General features: G+C 39.9%; 1 protein-coding gene across 1 annotated transcript in view; it reads left to right on the forward strand.

Moving 5' to 3' along the window:
- Positions 1-7,546: 7,546 nt before the first annotated feature.
- Positions 7,547-20,944, forward strand: part of LOC117255193 (neuronal membrane glycoprotein M6-a) — a 41,647-nt gene continuing 28,249 nt past the window's right edge. The window contains exon 1 of the mRNA XM_033623841.2: positions 7,547-7,769. Within this exon, the coding sequence (XP_033479732.1) occupies positions 7,733-7,769 (37 nt within the window). The 5' untranslated portion in view covers positions 7,547-7,732. The remainder of the gene's footprint in view (positions 7,770-20,944) is intronic.

The following is a 20,944-nucleotide window of genomic DNA, read 5'->3' on the forward strand; positions in this document are numbered from 1 at the left end:
GGATACTGTCGGAAATATCAAAGTGAAAGAGGGTGAATCACATCACTTGGATTTGATTTGCCTTCTTGCACTTCTCAAATACCTTAACTTGGAGGCATGACACTTACACCGCTTAAAGATCACTTTAAGCAAAGCAGCTTTATTTGTATGGCACATTTCATACACCAGGGCAATGCAAAGTGCTTTACAGAGCATTCAAATATAACACAATAAAGGATACAAAAAAACATATAAAAGGTAAAACTGATTACTAAATAATTTCCAATTTTTAAAAAAAACACCATTATAAATAGCAAAAGTGCAGACAAGAGGTGCAAAGATTCGTTGAAATGTTTTAAAATCAACTTTTAAAATAAGGTTGCAGTCATTACAGGGTGGAGTAGGCAGCCTTACATTTCACACTACATAACTGCCAAGAAAATCTTATTCTTAATAGTTAATAAAGACCATTAGCCATTACATTGAAACCTACATCAGTTAGCTGCCTTTTCCTTTTCTGTGGGTTATAAATACATAGGAATTTATAGTCCAACTGATTATATCTGAGAAAGATGTGGTGCAGCAGGGTTTGCCCAGATGGATGGTGTAATAGATTCATGTTGACAGGCCATTAGATCTGCACTGGACTACACAAGGTGCAGGTTTGTGTAACTGCCAATAGATGTCACCATAAACACAGTAAGTTATCATGCTGGTCGGCAACCAGTACAGCTGCTGGGGCATCTCAGACAAATTGCCTGTTATGCTGTGTTTCATTCCCCCTGCTTGTCTTTCTTCTCCCTCCCCTCTTTTCTCTCCAGGTGCTAACAACATGATTGGTTTCCACCCGTGCAGTCCAGTAGTCTGCTCTGGTCCCCTCAGACTTTAGGCTGGCCTATCATCATCCAGGGTTCTCAGTAAAAGGAGCACACCGAAGAAGTTTCCTCATCTTCTTGACCTCCTGCTCTTAGTTTACCTGAGCTGTTGCTGCACTGTGTTGAGCAACATTCTCATGAATATTAGAGGCATGTGGTGGGAGGTTGATGACTATGAGTGAGTTGAGTTCACTCTTCACTCACATGATTCATTTTTGTCCAGAAACTCTTGGATTTTTGGTTGGTGCCAACTCTGTATTTGTTTTGGTCCATCCATCCATCCATCCATCCATCCATCCATTTTCATCTGCTCATCCGAGAGTGCTGGGTTGCGGGTGCAGTAGGCCAAGCAAAGCACCCCAGACGTCCCTCTCCCTAGCGCTTTCCAGCTCCTCCTTGGTGACCCCAAGGCATTCCCACTCCAGATGAAGTATTTAATTCCTCCAGCGTGATCTTGGTTTACCCCCAGGCGCCCAGGAGGCATCCTGATCAGATGCCCAAACCACCTCAACTGACCCCTTTCAACACGAAGGAGCAGCGGCTCTACTCCGAGCTCCCTCCAGATGTCCAAGCTCCTCACCCTATCTCTAAGGCTGAGCCCAGCCACCCCACGGAGGAAACTCATTTTTGCCTCTTGTATCTGCGATCTCATTCTTTCGGTCACTACCCAGAGCTCAAGACCATAGGTAAGTGTACACGTAGGGACGTAGATTTGTTTTGGTAAAGTTCTTATTGAGATAATTAAGTTAAGTCTTTGGGTGAGTGTCTGTTTTCAGAGGCATGGATTCGTCAGGCCTAATTTTGCTGATTTCTATATGTTTGGCACGGCCACTTTGTCTCATCTTCCCCATTTTAAGAACCCTGTGTGTTATGTTTGCTGATTTGACAATAAATCACTTCTCACTTCTACTATGACTCCTTCAAAACTTTGGTTGTCACGTTATCATCTTCTTTCCCCTGTTTTTAAAAGGGGATGTTACATTAGTGTAAATGAAAATGATCCTTAAGTATTTTTTCATTCATAGTGACTCAAGTAAAAGAACCCATGAAAATAAATACGTGAGTGAGGGTAAAAAAGTATTGTTAAAAAAGCACTCAAATATTGAGTTACTTAGATGCATTTATTACATCATTGTATTATGTTCAAACAGGTTCACCACAGGTCAGAACAAATGTAAAGTGTATGTTAACTGTTATTAAAGTGCCATTGCCAGAATCAGACAAATGACAAAATATGTGCTGTCAAGAACTGTTTAATCTCTTAAAACAAAACAATAAGAAAAAAAACCTTTGGCACTAAATACTTTCCATGCTTAATGTCTGCAGACAGCTGTGGACTTGTACCTGTCTCGCAGATGTACATATGGTTCCATTCATACTACAATCTACTACGATGGTTTGGCGTTCAACACATACATTTCCTGATCAGCACTCTATTCCCGGCTGTTTTTGTATTCGTTTTAAGACCAATTATATAAATGTGGGTGACATCAGATCTCTTCTCACAACCCAAAACAAGCATCCAGCATTTGTTTTCTTCTTCTATCCTGCTTGGCAAACCATCTGCAGCAAGCACAGTTTATGTGGTCACACATTTTGGGCTGCGTGCAGATGTCTGGATAGGAGTCTTTCGACGATTTTGAGACCAACACCAAATTTCAGCAGCAGCTTTGGATCTCTGGGCAGGTAAAAGGTGTAGAGCAGCCAACTCACACTGTGTGATCTGCTTGTAATTCCAGTTACGTCTTGAGAACTTAACTTTGCTTTTATGTGTTTAATGTGTTTTCTAAACTGTCGTTGCCATTGTTTTTGCATGTCATTTTTACAATACTGTGATTACAATTCCTGTATCTGTTGTGTCCGTTTCGACCAGGCTAGCCTCATTGTATGGAGCATCTGCTGGGAAGGATCTGTACCTGCCTCTGATCCTGAGGTTGACATTACCATGCCAGAACACCCAAACCCACTAGCACGTTCTGTCAATGGACTGTTGAGAAACAATTTAGACCCGTTTGCAGCAAGCTCCCATTTTGAGGCGGCCATCAACCTGGAAGCTTTGAGACTACCTAATGCCCTTAAACTCTGATTGTGATCGTTACTGCACATCTGTAAAGACAGCAGCATGGTTGTGACACCATCATGGTGACAATGTCTTCTCACAGACCAACATAAACACTTGGCAAAGTACTCAAAACTGCTTCTGTGGTAGTTCCCGCCACAATAAGTGTTTCCAGGGGCACATTTTGCCATGACAACACACACAAGAACTCCCAAGGTGATAATTAAACCAGGCGTTGTCATGGCTTGTAAAAATGTTATCCAGTGAGCCTTTCACCGACACTTTGTCATGTCAATCCATTTTGTGTTGTGTGTTGTTCAGCTACTCAGTGGAGACTTGTGGTGCAGCTTTGCAAAACAACAAACATAAGCTATATGAAAAACATGTTAATCAAAGGTCTGAAGTTATTCCAAAATATAACTTAGGGTATTTGGTTTTGACAGGATGCATGCTACTGATAGAATGAGGAAGTACACTGTTGATTCAATACCTCACCCTGCCCACGGGTCATAAAGAATTGAGAATCGAGCAGAGCCCCCGTCATGTTTCAGCATGTTGTGTGGGTTAAATAAATTAAACAAGTCTTCACAAGAAAGGGTGGAAATAACTAATGTCATTTACTCACTTTACTATATTGAGAAGCATTTTTGTGTGCTTGTCACTCACTACATTTTAAATCACATCATTACAGAGCACACATTTTGTGGCTCTCCTAAACCACAGAAACTGAATGATTGTAAACTGACAAACTGTGCAGCCATTCACAGAGAATGGTCAGTAAATGGAAGACTAACCGCTCTCTTTTGTAAAACGTAACTTGAGTACATTGAGTCTGGTACATCTTAAATGAGTTGCTTTTTACTTTCCTAGATTTTTACACCAGTACTTCTGCTATAATGGCGAAGTAACATCACTTGTCCTTACGGGAGACATTTCTCCAGTCTTTACAACACTGTTAATGACTTAAGTTTTGTTTGAGATACCCCAGCAGCCCTGTTAATGTTGACTGGCTTGATAGACTTACTGTGTTCATGGTGACATCTATTGGCAGTGAGATGAAACTGCAGCTCACATGCAGTCCAGTGCAGATCTAACGGCCTGTCTACACGAATCTATTCCACTATCCATCCAAGCAAACTCTGCTGCACCAGATCTTTTTCACACATAATCAGTCGGACTATAAATTCATATATTTATAACCCACAGAAAAAGAAAAGCAACTTAACAACTGGGCTTGACTGGGTAAACTAACTGGTGTAGGTTTAAATGTAATTGGTAGTTACAGTAAAAGCTGGTTTCAGTGAAGACTATATGTAACCTTTATTTGACTAGGAAGTCACACTGAAATTAAAACCTGTTTTACAGGTTAGATGTAGCCAAGACAGGATCAAATAGCAGCATCCAATGGAAACAGGACAGCAGCATAAAATCACACCAGCAACAATGGTATGACAAAAATACAAGTGCATCAACAAGGCCAAATAATTCAGTCACGTTACTGCTAATGGTCTCTATTAACAACGATTCAACATAACATTTACTGAGCAGTTGCATGGCTTACATGTTTTCAAGTCAAGATATATGTTTGGCCTTTCTGCTTTATTTTGATATAGAAAGAAAGAGAGACATGAAAGGCAGAGGAAAGGGGGATGACATGCAGCAAAGGATACAGGTCAGACTGGAACCCGTAATGCCATTGTGGTAAAGACTCAACCTCAGTGATGCAGCCTCTACCTGGTCAGCCACTTGGATGCCCATAGTCAAGATATAATTTGTGCACATGGACATTCTAAGCAGCAAATAAACTGTCACCAAAGGGAAGTTGGTGACTATGCTGCTGGAAATGGAGAAGAAAAAAATACTGATGACTGGCCAAGCCAGTAACTGATTAAATGGGTAACTTGCCTTAGCATGCCAGTTATGAGCCTTGGACTCCAAACAGCCAAGCCAGTAGCCGATCCAGTGGGTTGCTAGCCTCCACGTGCTAGTTTTCAGCCTCAGAAGTTAATGACCAGCCGAGCCATCACCTTATTTTATGGGTTACTAGCTTTGGTATGCTAGTTATTAGCTTTGGATGCTAACTAGCCAAGCTCATAGAGTTCCAGTGGGTTGCTAGCCTAGATGCACGAGTTACCACCTTGGTCGAAGAGTAGTCGGCTTCTCATTTCCCAGAGCTGGTCTCTCAGTTGCTGGCACTGACTTATCATTGACCAGATCAGTAGCAGGCTTCTGCAAGGATATGGCCTCTGCTGACTTCACAGTAGTCTTAATTTTGACCCTTACTCTGCACCATACACATGGGATTAATATCGGTTTTGCCCACAGTAACCCACACTTGACCACAATGGGCTTGCATGGGCATGTTTGCCAGGGACAACAGGAGGTAGGCCTGTTTCTCTTAGTTGTTAGAACAGTGAGATTTTTGGGTCTTTTGCACCACGCCAGGTATTTTGGTCATTTGCCATGCAGTGAAGTTGCAGCTCGCGTCAAAGTCTGTCGTCTCTCGCACTTCGATATCGTTTCTATCCAAGCCAACACAGAATTGCCAAAAACTGCAGTTCTTTGAACGGCCACTTGAGGCTGGCTCCAGAAGATGGTCATTCCTTGTAGACACTCATATTAAAATGTCTGACTTAACACCACCCTAGTACAAAAAACAGTTTTGGTCTCTATGGCTAATTTAGAATTTTTTTATAACTGACCTGCTTACATTTGACTAAGGCTTAAAATTACACATAATTAAAGGCGGGTGGCTTTGAGTGACAGGCTGTCTGCCAATAGTGTCCTTGGCTTCTCAGTCAGATCCACCCATCACTCCTCCACAGTGTAAGCCTCTCAGCAAAATATGGACACTTCTGGCTCCCAAAATCCACAGTGATGATGGCTGAAATGCCGAGCGCAAGGCTTCAAATCAGTAGTCCACAAACTAATGGGTGAAGCCGAGGTTGCTACGTCCATTATTTTTACGGTTTATGTTTTATGTCATCAGAACAGTGTTTACCTTACCACTGCAATCTGCTGTTTGCATTGTGGCTTAGGTTAGGTTAGATGTGGAGCAGATAACTGGGGTCAGATACAGCAGAGACAACTGGTTGGGGTTAGGGACATGGTTAGATTTACGTTAAGGGGAAACACACATTGACAAGGACAGACTTGGACACAACATCGGCACAAGCGTTGAAATATTTGGTATTTACATGGCGCCACATACAGGGCTCTTTCCCCCCGGTCCTGTGGAGACTGCAATCACAAGTCGTACTTTGAACATAAAAGACATCAACAGCATGCAGGTTTATGGTTTTGGACTCAAATTGGGGTTGATGATTATATGTTTTTTATTAAAGATTAGTTTTTGGGCTTTAATTGGCTTCATTACAGTGCAGCTATAGAGTGACAGGAAATGGGGAGAGAAAACGGGGATGACAGAGCAAAGGGTCACTGCAAATGACTCAGCCTACAGGGGGTGGACACACTTGCTGAACTAGAGGCCAACCTGATGATGAATCCATGTTTGACCACTAATGCCTACTGTATATGTCCCATGAAATATGTGGCAATAAATATGTCTAGAAATAAATTTGGAAATAAATAAATGTGGAAATTGATGTAATTTTTTTTAAATGCACATTTATTAAGACAATGGGGCTTAATACATGTACAAATCATATTTATTATCATATTATTATTTATTTGCAAAATTGAAATTTATTTTCAATCAATCACAGTCATTTTCTAGTAATTTATTTTTTCATTTATGTATATATTCCTGTGTCACTTTTCGGCCCCCATAAAGGGCAGATATTTTGACTTATTTTGAAGTCAGATAGTTCACCTGAATTCTTTTCTACTAGCCATGAAGACAGTTTTTCTGAACTGAATTTTACAATGCTGTGAGCACCATCAGTGAAACCCATTCATTTCCACTGTACTGGGATCAGGGCCGAAATCTCAGAGAGCGACACCTTGAACCCTAATTTTTTAAAAACTTGTAGAGCTTTAGGATAAAATACACAATGAATATAAGTATATGAGAGAGATTTCTATCTCTCACAGTGTATTTCTGTGAGAAGTCTGGAAAACTTACACTTGTGGTACCTGTGTTTTCATCATATGCCTATTGTAGGATACTACACATCATTTGAAGGCTTTGCCATTTCAGTGGAGCTGCCTTGTTTGATGCTTCCTCTTTGTTGGTGTCTGCAGTGTATTTTGCTCAGAGACGTCTTGTAATTTAAGGATGCTTTCAAGGTGTTCCCTCTAATCTATGTATGCTTTCTTTATGTGTCTGGGTTTGCAGCTCTTGGATCTTGCCAGAGTGCCTTACTCATAGAGTGAATGTAAACTGACACCAAACAGTTTCCTTTTTTTTACTCTGACTTGGCTCATTATGTGTATTTGACACCTTATTTAATTTTTATTCCAATAATGTCCCAATGATGAAAATTAAATTCAATTGAGTGTAAGAGAGGTAATTTTACACAAAAATATGACAAAAATATATATATTTTTTTTCTGTTTAAATTCAGGTTGTTTATGTTTTGCCACATACATGATCTAAATCAATATCTGTGTGGAAAGCTTCAGCTATAGATAGATACAGGGGCTAGGATGCTAGAGAAGCCCAGATAGGATAGAAGAGAGAGAGCGGAGCATTGAAACAGGGACTTCCCTGAGCCTCCATCATCTACAGGGAGGGAAAAAAACACTCACACACACACAGCCTCCCACATACACACACACGCACACTGTGCCGAGAGCTAGCAAGGGGCTTTAAACAGCTTCACACTAAATAGAGACAAAGGGACTGTAACTTGCCACAATGGAGGAAAACATGGATGAATCACAAAGCCAGAAAGGTAAGATGGAAGATTAATTTGCTTTTTTAATTTTTTTTTATCTCTAATCAGCTGTGCCATTGTTCTGTTCATCCATTCCTCTCGGTATCATGGGATTCCTTTGTGTGTGTTGTGGGCAGAGAGAAAGAAGACAGCATACATGTCCTGCAGGAAAAAAAATAGATTTTTGCCTGTTCATTTTATTTGCACAAATCCTCATCATTTCATCTCAGCAGAAATGACACGATAGGCTGTGAATTTTAATCATGCCCATCTATGTCTGCTTATGATAACAGCACAGATTATATAACCTTATTTTGTTGTGTGTTTCGATGAATGGATGCATAAATAAGCAGATTGTTTGGGTTGAGGATGAGAGGAGATGGCAGACACTGGAGGGTTGGTGTTGTTTTGGAGGCTGGACGGACAGATGGATGGACAGATGGATGGATGGATGGATGGATGGATGGACGGAGGAGGTGGGAGTGGCAGGGGGGGGAGGAAAGGGGGTAGAAGAGGGTGATAGAGCGTGGGGCAAAACCTTGCAATAAAGACTAAAAAATCAGAGGGAGGAGGGATAAGTGGAGCAGTGATTGATGCCTCCATTGGGATTTTCTTTGTTAGCCTCTATTGTTGATGCTTCACGCTTGTCTGAACGCCTTTTCCTCTCCTCTTTCCCCTCGCTCTCTGCATGTCTCCCTTTTTTTCTGCTGTCTGTGTCTCTCCCTACCCTGTCCCTCCATTTTCTTAACATCTCTCTATCACCAGCTCCCTCCCTTTATGTATTTTCTTCCCACCCTGACTATATTTCAACCTGGATTTTCTGCCTCCATCAGCCTGTCTCTCTCCCTCTGCTAGTCTCCATCTCTTGTTTTCTCTGTCTATCTCTTTCTGTCTGTCTCTCCCTACCCCTCTATTTTGACTCATCTCCCGCTCACCTCCATCTCACTCTGTCAGCTCCCTCCCTCTCATCCTCCATCCATTTTTTTCTTGCCTATTTCTAATCTTACATATTCCATTTAGACGAGGGTTATCACTCGCTGTGTGCTTGTTTTTTCTCTCTGCAGATAGTGCATTTTTGTTTTTTAAAGCACCTTCCCATATTATTGTTGTTTCTGTTGGCTGCAAAAATGGGCGTGTCCATTTTCTTCATTGCACCTTCAGTCCTAAAATAAGCAGTGCCGCTTGCACGGATTCAGAAATCAAGCAAAGATGGAGGTGTTTTTGATGAAAAATAAGCAGTTCTTTGCATTTATCATCGTTTTTAAGGTTTATTAACGCTGTATCCATGGTAACACCGTTATGGAATTGTCTTCTGTTGTGTGATAGGCGGATTCATGTATTTTTTCTGGAAGAAGCCAATCAGAAAGACGAATGAGGAGGCATGATGTTTCAAGCAAACATGATTTTTCATTTCAGCCACTTTTTCTTTTCTCTTTTTTTATTTTCTAGATGTCACCCCCACTCCTTCTGTTCATCCTTTCAACTAGTTCCCATCCCACACCCGCGTCATTCTCTATCTTCATTGCTTTCTTTTTTGCATCCTCGTTTGGTTCGGCTGTCACTGGCCTCCCAGCTTTCCCTACCTTATCCTCTAGTTTTAATAAATGGGGTGCACACAGCTGACAAAACACAGATGTGTGTGAGTGTGATGAAATATGGCAGGCTGGGTGAGAAGGTGAGATGGAGGAAAATGTGAATCTATAAGACGAGACCGAGACAGTGAGTGATGCAGAGCTGCTGTTGGAGACATGAAGAGAGAGAGCAAGGAACGTGTGACGTACATGGACTTAATTTCAAATTGATGAATTACCTTTAATTTAGTATTGATGATGTGTTTTTTACATAATGCTGGGCTGCACAGTTTCGTATTTGTCAAATGGTTTCTATGTCAGAGACCTGGTTTAGGCCTTACGTGAAGGTTTGTGTCACAAACTGTGAGCAATTATCTGCACTTATGAAAAGTCTGATCATTTTCTTTGCTCATTTTGCTGAACTTGGATGAACAGATGACTGGCACAGATGACTGATGGTGTGTTCCCGATGTGTTGCTGGCTAATGTCATCAATAATAAACAATTCATCTGTGCAACTGCAAACTGCCCGCTAATTATTATACAGCATACGCATTTAGTTTGTCTAGCCTGAGTCCAATTTGATAATGAAAATGGACGACGAGACTGATCCTGATTACTTCATTTTAGAAAATTAAATTAGACAAAACCATTGGAATAAAACTGAATTCCAGCCAGAGTGTTGAATTCGTCATGTGACCTGAACTCTTGTGTTGCTGATGATTGGTGTTGGGTGATTGTCAGTGGAAGTTCTCCGGACTTTTGCTGCGGTCAGTCATCAAGTAATAAAGGTTGAAAATGATCACATGACCAAGTGTTATTTACCAGGTGATACTGTGAGTCCTCCAGTGGTTACTGGCAAATACATCACATTAAAAAGGACTTAATGCAGTACAAGATGTAAATAAAGGACTGATTTACACATCCACATTTGCCATGCATTGATTGTTACTTATCGCTCATGTGTTTAAGTGGGATAATGGAACCACTTAACCACTGTTATTTACTACTCCGACAGCCATTCATGTGCTGTTTGCTGTTTTTCGTCTGCTACTGTGATGTGAAATTATAACAAAATATAACACAAAAAAAGTCACTGCCCAGCATAAAATGCCACTTTATTGGGTCTTAAACGCTGTATCGTAGGCATCAAGTGATAAAGGCTCTGCAGAACTGAAGAAGCCTCTTGTATGAGAGGTGAAACATCCTCAAGAAACTCAAGCAAGTCCAGTTGCCTATACAATATAACATTTATGATTACCATGACCTGGATGACTGAGAATCTTCACCAACATGTTGCGCAAAGGATACCACAGGTCATACATAAACCAAAAAATAGAAATATAAGACCTCACTTTTCATGGGATGGTGCAAGAAATGTCAGCTTTGGTTTTGTATCCAATGTCCATCAGACAATGGCCTTCAGAAACTAGTATCCAGTGTCCAGCCAGTAGCCAGGTTTTGAAAAGTGTGCAAAAACTTCTCTGAACGTTTGTTAATCAATAGCAATAATCGATCTATTCAAGTTCAGTTTTACAAATTCTGCCTTCTACATGTCTTCACAGCATTCAGGATGAAAGAAAGCTGGTCAAAGGCAGGGTTCAATTACAGTAGAGAGACAAGGGTAATTTAAAATAAAATGGAATAAAGAAACATTCCCTTCCTTTAAGGGCTCATTTTTTTGTCACTTTTGTACTTAACCACACAGAGATGGCATAAAAAAACTAATTCTGCAAATATGAATGTAGTTGAACTACCAGCGAGCTGCTGCAGGTGTAGTTAAACGTCATGTTTAGTACATTATTCTCCCCAACACTGCAAGTCGGCATATATCTTGGTGTTAGCATGTTTGCATCTTAGATTTGATTAGCAAAAATGTTTTTGACCGAAAGTAGAAGAGCAAGTCGTTCTTCCTGTGGGAAATACTCACAGATCCATTCGAAGATGCAAGGACATCGCTCTGGGTGTGATTTTTTCCAGGAGGACCCATGATGCAGTAGATGTCATGGAAAATAAAAGATTGATATTTTTATTTTCCTTGGTAGCTGACAGGAAGTAAACAGGGTCCAAACCTGTTGCCCTAGCAACAGAATAGATGTCAAACAATCAATACACTTTCCATTGGGAATTCAAGCCACTGATCAGCGCAGGTACTGTTAAAATCATCCCACCTCCCCTATAGAGAAATAAATCCCGTCTGAATTAGTAGTATTGATGGATTCCATGAAAAATGGGAACTTGGTTTTCAAACTCACATCAGCTGCACCTCAGATTATCTTATGTAGCCTATGTTATTCACTGTATCTTGGACGTAGTGCAGTAGCAAATCCCCAAATTCCCCACAGGGATCATTAAAGTTTCATGTCATGTTGAAATCATTTGGATAGTAGCAAAAGCACCTCACACACAGCTACAATTTTATTGGTATTTGCTTCTCACGTGGTTCAGATGGACTAATAGATGATTTCAGTACTCCACACCACTCATGTAGCGTGCATATTTAACATTTTAAGTGAAGGTGTTTAAGTGAAGGTGTGGGACAAATACAGAGGGCTTTTTGTCAACACAGGCACACACAGATGTCATTGGTCCTTGGAGAGAGTGTCTTTTCTCTTTTCCAGACAAGGCGCACCTCACTCCTAAAGCTAATTATCCAGTTACTGTTAAAACATAGTACTGTTATTAATACATTAGCATTAGGAAACTCTGATGGTATGCACTTGTTTGTGAGTTGGTTGCTACTTTATGTGGCCACTTCCTAAAGCTGCAGAAGAGGCAATAATTACTCGCCCAGAACAATTTTAAAAATTAGTTTCTGATTTATTATAGAACCCAGTGGGAAAACTGACAGGAGTCTTACAGCTGAGAAAGGACTTTGTGTATTTGCCTCATATCCATTTCATTATTATGACCACTAATAGAAAGGAACTTAATGGGCACTGGAATAAGTCAATACAAATTGACTTAGCAGGCCCATAGAGGCTGAGAGAGGAGAGAACAGAGGAGGAGGAGGAGGAGGAGGGAGAGAAACACAGAGTAGGAGGAAGCCATTGAAGTCAGGGGCTCTCCTTTTTTCTTTTTTGAAGGCAATTTCATTATCTTCCATGGACATAAGAAATAAATACCAGCAAGGTCCATTCAGCTGCCTGTGAGTGTATCCAGTTACTCACTATGAGCAGCTGGCTGACTGGGCTGTATTACAACCAACAGTGAGTGGAAGAGGTTAACCCTAACCCTAACCCTGTTTGGAATATTATTACTCTGCTGCTGGTTGGTTTGTTCAACTAACTCTGCCAAGCCAAGCTGTGAACCACTGCCGACCACTGTTAGAGACCAACTAACAAGAAAAGCTGTTGGGATATAACGAGTCATTGCTGCGTTTTCAAGAGGTGTCTTAGCCCCCAAATGAGGGTATTAAACAGCAACTTGTAGTTGTTTTTCCCCGCAGCTTTTCAGCCCCCAAATGTTGGTGTTTCGGACTCCTCACTGCATTTCCTGCGGCTTTTTAGCCCCCAAAATGAGGGTGTTTAGTAGCAATTCATAGCTGTTTTTACTGCAGCTTTTCAGACCCCGAATGTGGGTGTTTTTTAGTGATCATCACTGCTTTTCCATTGGGGATAGCAACACTAAAAGCAGTTGTTTTTTAATGGGCATTGTGCGTGTCCTATGGTGATTGTGCCTCCAAAACGAGGCATTTTTAAGACAAAACGTGATCTTTTTTCTAACCATAACCAATTAGTTTTTGCATCTAAATCTAACCAAACATTAAAAGTGCTATTAAAATGTAAACTGTCAGTCTATTCTCTACGTAATAACATGCACATATAACACATCTGTGGTTTGCAGAAACATACAATGCCAACATTTTGTCTTGCGATTGGGTTGCGGCATCGGCCGAAAATGTCTTCTTACATTAGAACGTAATGGGCAGATTGCTGTGAAATTTACAGAGCACACTCATGCTCCCCAGAGGTTGAACCTGGCTCTTCTCTAGCACCACCTGCAGGTCAGAATGTCATCTCTGTACATCAGATATCTTAAAATGTGATGTGCAGATGGACATGGAATTGATGCGCACATTCATCCTCCCAAGAGGATGAACTTTTTTGTTGTAATGCTCGCATGTCTGTTCCTCTAGCGTCACCATCAGATTCTTAGCCCCACTCTTTGAAGGGCTCAAGGACCAAGATAAGGAGTTGTGGCTGATGCTATTGCTGGGCACCTCTGGCACTCCCAGAGCATCAAATTATGCCCCTTGTGCAGTGTCCCCAGCATCAATACAATGATAAACACCATGTAGCATCTATGTTGGGCTTTCCACCAACTCCAATGTTAACCCATCCACCTCAATATTAGAAGCTCAGAGTATAAAGAGCGTGGAATTCTGCTTAGGATGGGTGGGAGGGGAGGTGGATATGTTCAGTGAGCACCAGACTCTGATCCAGGAAACAGGTGTTCAAGACCAACAGACAGCATTGGTTGCGGCGTTTGTGCCACTCCAAGTTAGGTGTTTTTTAACAACATCTATGATCTTGTCCTAACCAAGTAGTTTTGTTGCCTTGACCTAACCACCGACCCATTATGTGAGTTGCCTCACGTGACTAGCAATCTTTTTCCAGCCATAACCAAGTAGTTTTGTTTCCTATACCTAACAGCCGACCCCTTCTTACCCCTTCTGCATTAAGATACAACAGAAAGGCTGCCCATGGCATCACTTGAGTAACGCCCGGGGCTTCTGCTCGAGCAGCAAAATATGCTGAGTAGGCATGAGATCCTGTGGTGCTGGGTATGGTGTGCTTTTTTGGATGTTATCTCTTTTAAACGTTAACTCCTCTTCTGTCTTTCCATCAATGCACAGAGGAACCTCCACGACACACTCGTACAAACATAAAGGTGTGGTTCAGTGGAACTCTCAGTGGCTGTGACAAATTGTGCTCGAATGTGCTATCCGAGCTCTCGCTACGCTTTATCTTGACTTGCATTTGAATGTGGGGTTTCCAGCTGTGAATCAGAAAATCCTCCCGTATCAGTGTAAAGTCACAGAGGCTGCTGTCATAGAGTCCTGGCAGCGTTTCCAGTTTTCACCGTCTGTGGAGCCGCTCCAACATTAGTCTGTGGATGACATCATCACTACAGTCTGTCTCTCTGCTGTTTAGCTTAAGAAGGGAGTGGTTCGATTTTTGCATCTACACATTTACAATGAAGGAAAAATGATTATTTCAGGAGGGATTTTCCTTTTAATTGTACAATATCTTGCATATTGATGTTTAGTTTAATTCCCTTCTGTATTTTATTTGTGTGGATTTCAGTGGAAGGTTTTGGTGTCCTGTTATGGTCTGAAATGGTGTTTCAGAAGCAGTGCTGTGTTGTGTTTGTGTTTTATGAGAATCAAACTGGAAAAAGTCGATACAGAAAAGAAGATTTAAGGCAAAGATATAACAAGCAGTGTGTTCTTTTAGGCCCATTTGTGTTTGTATTGATAGGTTTACATGTGTACTATGTAGTGTTTGTCTATGGATCGCAATGGGATTTTTGTGGAATCGTATACACTGGGGGTGTTATGATATACTGGTATTGATGATAACTCTGACTTTTAAATGAAATATTGACATCATATTAAAATGTGTGTGATAATATTGTGTAAATAATCCAGCAACTCTTTCATTATTTTAATTTCTTTCCATTTTCGTTTTGTCTCTCTCTAACCCAACACTATCAAGAGTAATTGCCAAAAAAAGACACAAAACACATAATAAACTAAGTCTAAGATGAATCTGACTGATAGATTTCTTTTTCAATTATACTGCAATAGTGAACTCTTTTGGTTATGATAATTGTATAGTAAAATCTGATTTCATACAGCTAAATACACCCATGACAAATATTGTACACTTTACATTTCTGTTCACTGTTGTGCAGACTTTCTTACTCTTACTTTTATTTTAGTACAGTGTGTTTTTCTGTCATGAGCCACTTTTCAAAATGTTAAATACTGCCTCGCTTCAGGATTTTCTTTTTCCTGTAACTGCTAATTGGAGTATTTTTAAGGCTATGGAATACTTTTGAGTTTTGTTTAAACTTCACCTAGAAATGCACACACTGAAAAAATAACACATTGGATTTACTAATTGTAGACACTGCTTGCACACGAATTGTTTGCTTTGGTAAAAACCTAGTCAACACAAGGACTTTGTGTTGATACAAAGTCACTGAAATTTCAATAAATAAACACTTGGATCATTTTATTCCAGCACTATTTGATCACTTAATTCTAGCAATATTTGCTATTTTGATATTTCCATGTCAATTACATGTTTAACACTTCTAAATAAACTTTATCTTGGTCTTTTTTAAAGCATGCCCACTTTTTTTCCATTGAAAATAATTTTTGTAATAATAATGTTTTAAAACCTTTAATACAGATATTTGATGAACAGCAGGTGTCAGAATGTTCATGTTTGTTTTCATGATTGCCTAAATGAATGTTTTTGGAGCTGCTTTTTAGATAAATTGTGATGCAATTTATGACAGAATTCTGACAGTTGTAAGTCAGCTGGGAAACTGTCTAATTTGTCGTAACACCTCAAAACTGAGTCTAAGTTTAAATTAAATGCAGTACCACATTATATTTTGGCAGGTAAACACGAGCAGTACATGACCATTCCCATGGTCCTTTCAAAATACCAGCTGATGAATGATTGTAATCTTGTTTACAGCCTGTCTGAGCGCTGTCTGCCAGTCTGAGAAACATCTATCACTGGAATGTGATTGGTCTCACTGGGGCTTCCCCCTCCGCTCTGCTCTCTTTTATTGCTGCTCTGCATCATCTTTCTCATGATTACTGTAACTCTTGAAACGTTTGCAGAGTTACGGTAATCATGAGAAAGAGGATGGTGCTGTAGTGGATACCCTTCCTGCAAATATCACAGCTGCATGTATTTTATTAACAGGAAGGAGAAAAATTATGACATAAGCCAGTGACCAGATAACGGCTCTTTGAGAGATGATGAAAACTGAGAGAGATTATGATATGTGGGCCTCCAGGATTCTTATGTCACAGTGGTCTGTTTATTGACACAAACTATAAAAGTGTAGGAAGATACTTCAGCAGCACACAGTTTACACAAAAAAGTCTTTCCTCGTAAGTATCAATACAGAATGACTAGCTTTTGTATTCTTACACATCAATTATAATAAATTTAATCATAATAAGTATCAGTGGGTTATTGGCTCGTCTTTGACAGTAATTTCACAGGCAGTTGAACAATTTCTTCATGACAAACCATTTATTTACCCAGTCAGCACTTCTGCATTGACCTCCCAGCCTAGTCACCACTAGAAAATGTTGACATTGTTTCTACAATACGCAGATACATTACATTTGGTAGTTCCATACAAATCTTAGACATGTTTCTAAAGGAGAGTAGTTCTGATTACATGTGTATGAGCTGACTTTGTCATCTGGAGGTGGAGGGGATGGCGGGAGGCGTGTCACGTAGACAAGATGCCCGCCAAGTTTCAGACTACTGTTCGAGACCAACAAACAATGAAACTGGTTGTTTTTTTTATCGAGACTTGGCTGCATTCCCTGCCAAGATAGTGCCATGAAAAGTGGCTGTTAGTTGTTTTTACCAAGACATTGATGCATTTCCATAAAATGTTTATAATAATGGTCATAGTTGCTGTGACGTCATCCATTGGTTTATGGACCGCCATTTTGAAACCTCAAGTTCAACAGTTTTGAAGCCAGAAGTGACCAAATTTGGATGAGAGGGTGAAGCTGTAGTGTAGCGCACAGATCAAAGTGACACCTGTTACTTAAAGTGACCCTGCCTTTAAATATGAAGTAACTTTGGGCCTTGACAAAATGTAAACGGGTGACATATATAGTAATTCAACCCCTGTAAAGTTGTCATGAACGTTGAAATTAGCTATAGAGACCAAAACTGCTTTTTGATCCAGGCTGCAAACATGTTTATTTTTGCTGTAACGTTGGGCATTTTTTCACCAACATGGGAGTCTATGGGGATTGACTCTGTTTTAGAGCCAGCCTCAAGTGGCCATTTAATGAACTGCAGTTTTTGGTACTTCCGCGTTGGCTTCATTTTTCAGCCTCGGAGGTTGCCACTTTTGTTTTCTGCTGGGATAGTGCCACAAAAGGTGGTTGTTTTTCATCGTCTGAACTACTGTACAGGACAAATGAAACTGGTTGTTTTTTACTGAGACATCACAGCATTTCCAGACAGGTTTGTGCCACCAGAACCGGGTGCTTTAAGCCAAAACATGATCTTTTCCTACCATAATGAAGTGGTTTTTATGCCCTAAACCTGACTACACATTAACCACAGCATTGTTGAAACACAAAAATAAGTTAAGTTTCAAAGTACAACAAAATCATATGCAGATAAACATTTACTGTAACGTAAAGTGCATTCCTAAATCTAATAATGTTGGCATGTCAAACAGGAACAGAACTCGAGGTTGTTTTTCTCATTGACTCCTCGTAAACTAACAAATGGATCTCCCCAAATTATCGACTTGTTCCTGTGCCGCTCTAATGACTCCTTAAACTGTTTATTTATTGTTATTAATAAATACAGGATGAATAAATAATAAGGACAGTATCTGTCTTTGTAGCACAGCTCAGACTAGAGAGTGAGTGATGGATGGTGGGATGCAGAGGTAAGGAGGGATTTATGGATGAGCAGACAATTTGATTGGCAGCTCGGAGAATCATTTCAGGAGGCCAAGCCAGGAGAAGCTGACACCATTAACTCTGTATGTGTCTGTGTGAAAGTGTGTGTGCATGCCTGCGTATAATCCACATGAAAAAGGACCTTCTCTGAATCTGATTCAGACTCAAACAAAATGGTGTTATTGGCTTTTTTTAAGATAACCACAACCCGAAAAGAAAATTCACCCAATGTCAGTTTGATCCTTCTCAGTGTACGTATATATTTACATTTATCTAGGTTACACTCCACTGTGCTGAACTGCGTCTCAGTCTAAACGGTGCAGTGGGGCTGAACTTGTCATTTTCCATTAGGACAGGCCTTTGACTCTTGAGTGCATCTTCAGGCCACTGCGTGTGTGTTTCTGTCTATGTCTCTCTCCCTCCCTCCCTCCCTCTCTCTCTGTGTCTGTGTGAGAGACCTCTGTAATCCTCTCTCAAACTAAGACACAGTACAGATCCACACACACACACAAACACACATACAGCAGTCTGTTAGACAATCAGGCTAGACAGTACCGTCCAAATTAGTGCCTAATGAGCACCAAGACTCAATGAGAAAGTATGAAAGTGTGTTTGAAAAGCTAGAAAAGCACATTGTGTGTATGTGTGTGTGTGTGTGTGTGTGTGTGTGTGTGTGTGTGTGTGTGTGTGTACCACAGCCAGACAATGATCACAAACAACATGTTCATTCCAATGATTCTGTAAATTTGTTCCTATAATTAGATAATTAAAATCTAAAGGATTCATACTTGAATTAACTCTGTAAACTTATATATTGTTATCATATTGTTGCCCGTTAGACTTGCATGATCATGACAGTCTGAATATTCATTTATACTGGTTTTGGTGGTACAATATTAAAAGTTAAAGGTCCAGTGTGGAGGATTTAGTGGGCTATATTGGCAGATATATAATATAATATTCATAACTATGGTTTCCGCAGTTTATAATAACCTGACAATAAAAATCATTGTGTTTTCAAGACTTTAGAACGAGCCTTTTATATCTACATACGATGCGAGTCCTCCTTTCACAGAGTCTCACCATGTTTCAACAGCAGTGCAGAATGGACAAATCAAACACTGGCTCTAATGTTGTGCTCATAGCGGGCACAAAAAAACGATTCACGAGAGTGAATTACATGTGAAGTCAATGTAAAGATGCAATTAGATGCGAATTCCTGCGAAGTGATGGACGTGATGCAAATGACACAGAAAATGCAAATTAAGCTGCATGAATGAAGCGAGTAGCGCAATTTCGTATCATAGTTGAGTTGAAAAATTGGAACATCAGCGACTGATTCACACTGCAATAGCCAATCAGCATTGAGATCCTCCAGGGATGAATGACGCCAAGGAGGTACCAGCAGATGTTCGAGTTATTCGTGCATGATGCGAGTCAACACAAAATATTGTAGTGTTCAAATTCACATTGTGTGTGGTGTGAACACGACACAATGGAGCCCATTTTTTTTTCATCTTTTTTTTCCCAATTTCGTGTCAGCCACCGTAGTTCTGCTACACACTTGGCACATGGGATAATTTTAAGTTGACTGATTAAATCCTATACAATCCTAGCCCTTCAGAAAGTATTCCCTGGAAACATTGAAAACTCATGATAAATTGAATTTCAGTCTGGCCAGTAACTTACACAGTATCAGTGTGTCGGGATGGACAGACAAATAGTTTGACTGACATTATTATCATTGGGCAGAGATGTGAGGTGAACAAAAGGCAAATTTCCAGTTCAAGTTGTTTTTTATCTGCACAGACACTGCCAGAGCGTAATGAAATTCTTCATCCAGGACACTCTCACATCAAAACATGGCAAAACCAAAAACTAAAATTCAGGCCTACAGTATATGTCACAGATGTATAATATGAACATTGCTAAAAAATGTTAGCATTGTACATTTCTGCAAACCATGGATACATTATATTTGTACATTATTATGTACAAATATGCTGAAACTTTACTTTTTTAGGTTTAGGTACAAAAACTACTTGGTTATGGTTAGAAAAAGATCATGTTTTGTCTTAAAATATCCAGTTCTGGTGGCACAATCCCAAATGGAAACAAACAGTGACAGGTTGCTAAAAAAAACACATTTGGGGGCTAAAAAGCCACAGTTATCACTCGCTAAAAAAGAACCATATTTGTGAGTCTTGATCAGTGGTCTGCAGCTGTCTGCAGCTGTCTGCAGCTTGGCAGGTGTATCCCTATTCAGCTTGCTCTCCTCCCGATGACAAAGTCAGCTTACTCCCATTTTACTAAAAATTGTATTTATTATATTTGAAATATTATATTCTATTGAATTATTATTTCCTTTTAAGTATTTGTTTACCTATGATCCTGTCTGTTTTTCACACATCGACACATACCGTTTGGTTTGGCTTATTGACAACATTTTAATAAATCTATAAAGCACAACATATCAGACAGTGCCAAAGACACAAAAATGAAGTCCCGGACTTATTTCCAACATTGTATGTTTTAGACAAGATGCATCAAACCCTTTAATCGTCCCCTGTGGACAATCAGTTATTGTTTTGTCAGGAAATTAATAAGGTAAAAAGCAGACACCCAAAAAAGAAAACACATTATGTAAGAAAACTGTTGGATGACACTTACAAAGATGCAATTAATTAAATGGTAAAACACACCCATAACTCTATCTAGAAGCCATTGTTTATATAACTGCTGTCTTTTAAACAATACCAAACATATTAGAATTACTGTGCACATCTTTAAATAAGCATTACAGTGGTGATAATCAGCTCCCCGATCAGTGAATAAAAATGGATGCTTGCTGTCGTATCACATCTGAAAGCATTTACCTCTTCCTAAACAAAGAAAACAGCCGCACACACATATAGATGCAGTACACAG

The sequence above is a fragment of the Epinephelus lanceolatus genome, chromosome 3 (genome assembly GCF_041903045.1).
Source record: "Epinephelus lanceolatus isolate andai-2023 chromosome 3, ASM4190304v1, whole genome shotgun sequence".
NCBI classification, from domain to species: Eukaryota; Metazoa; Chordata; class Actinopteri; order Perciformes; family Serranidae; genus Epinephelus; species Epinephelus lanceolatus.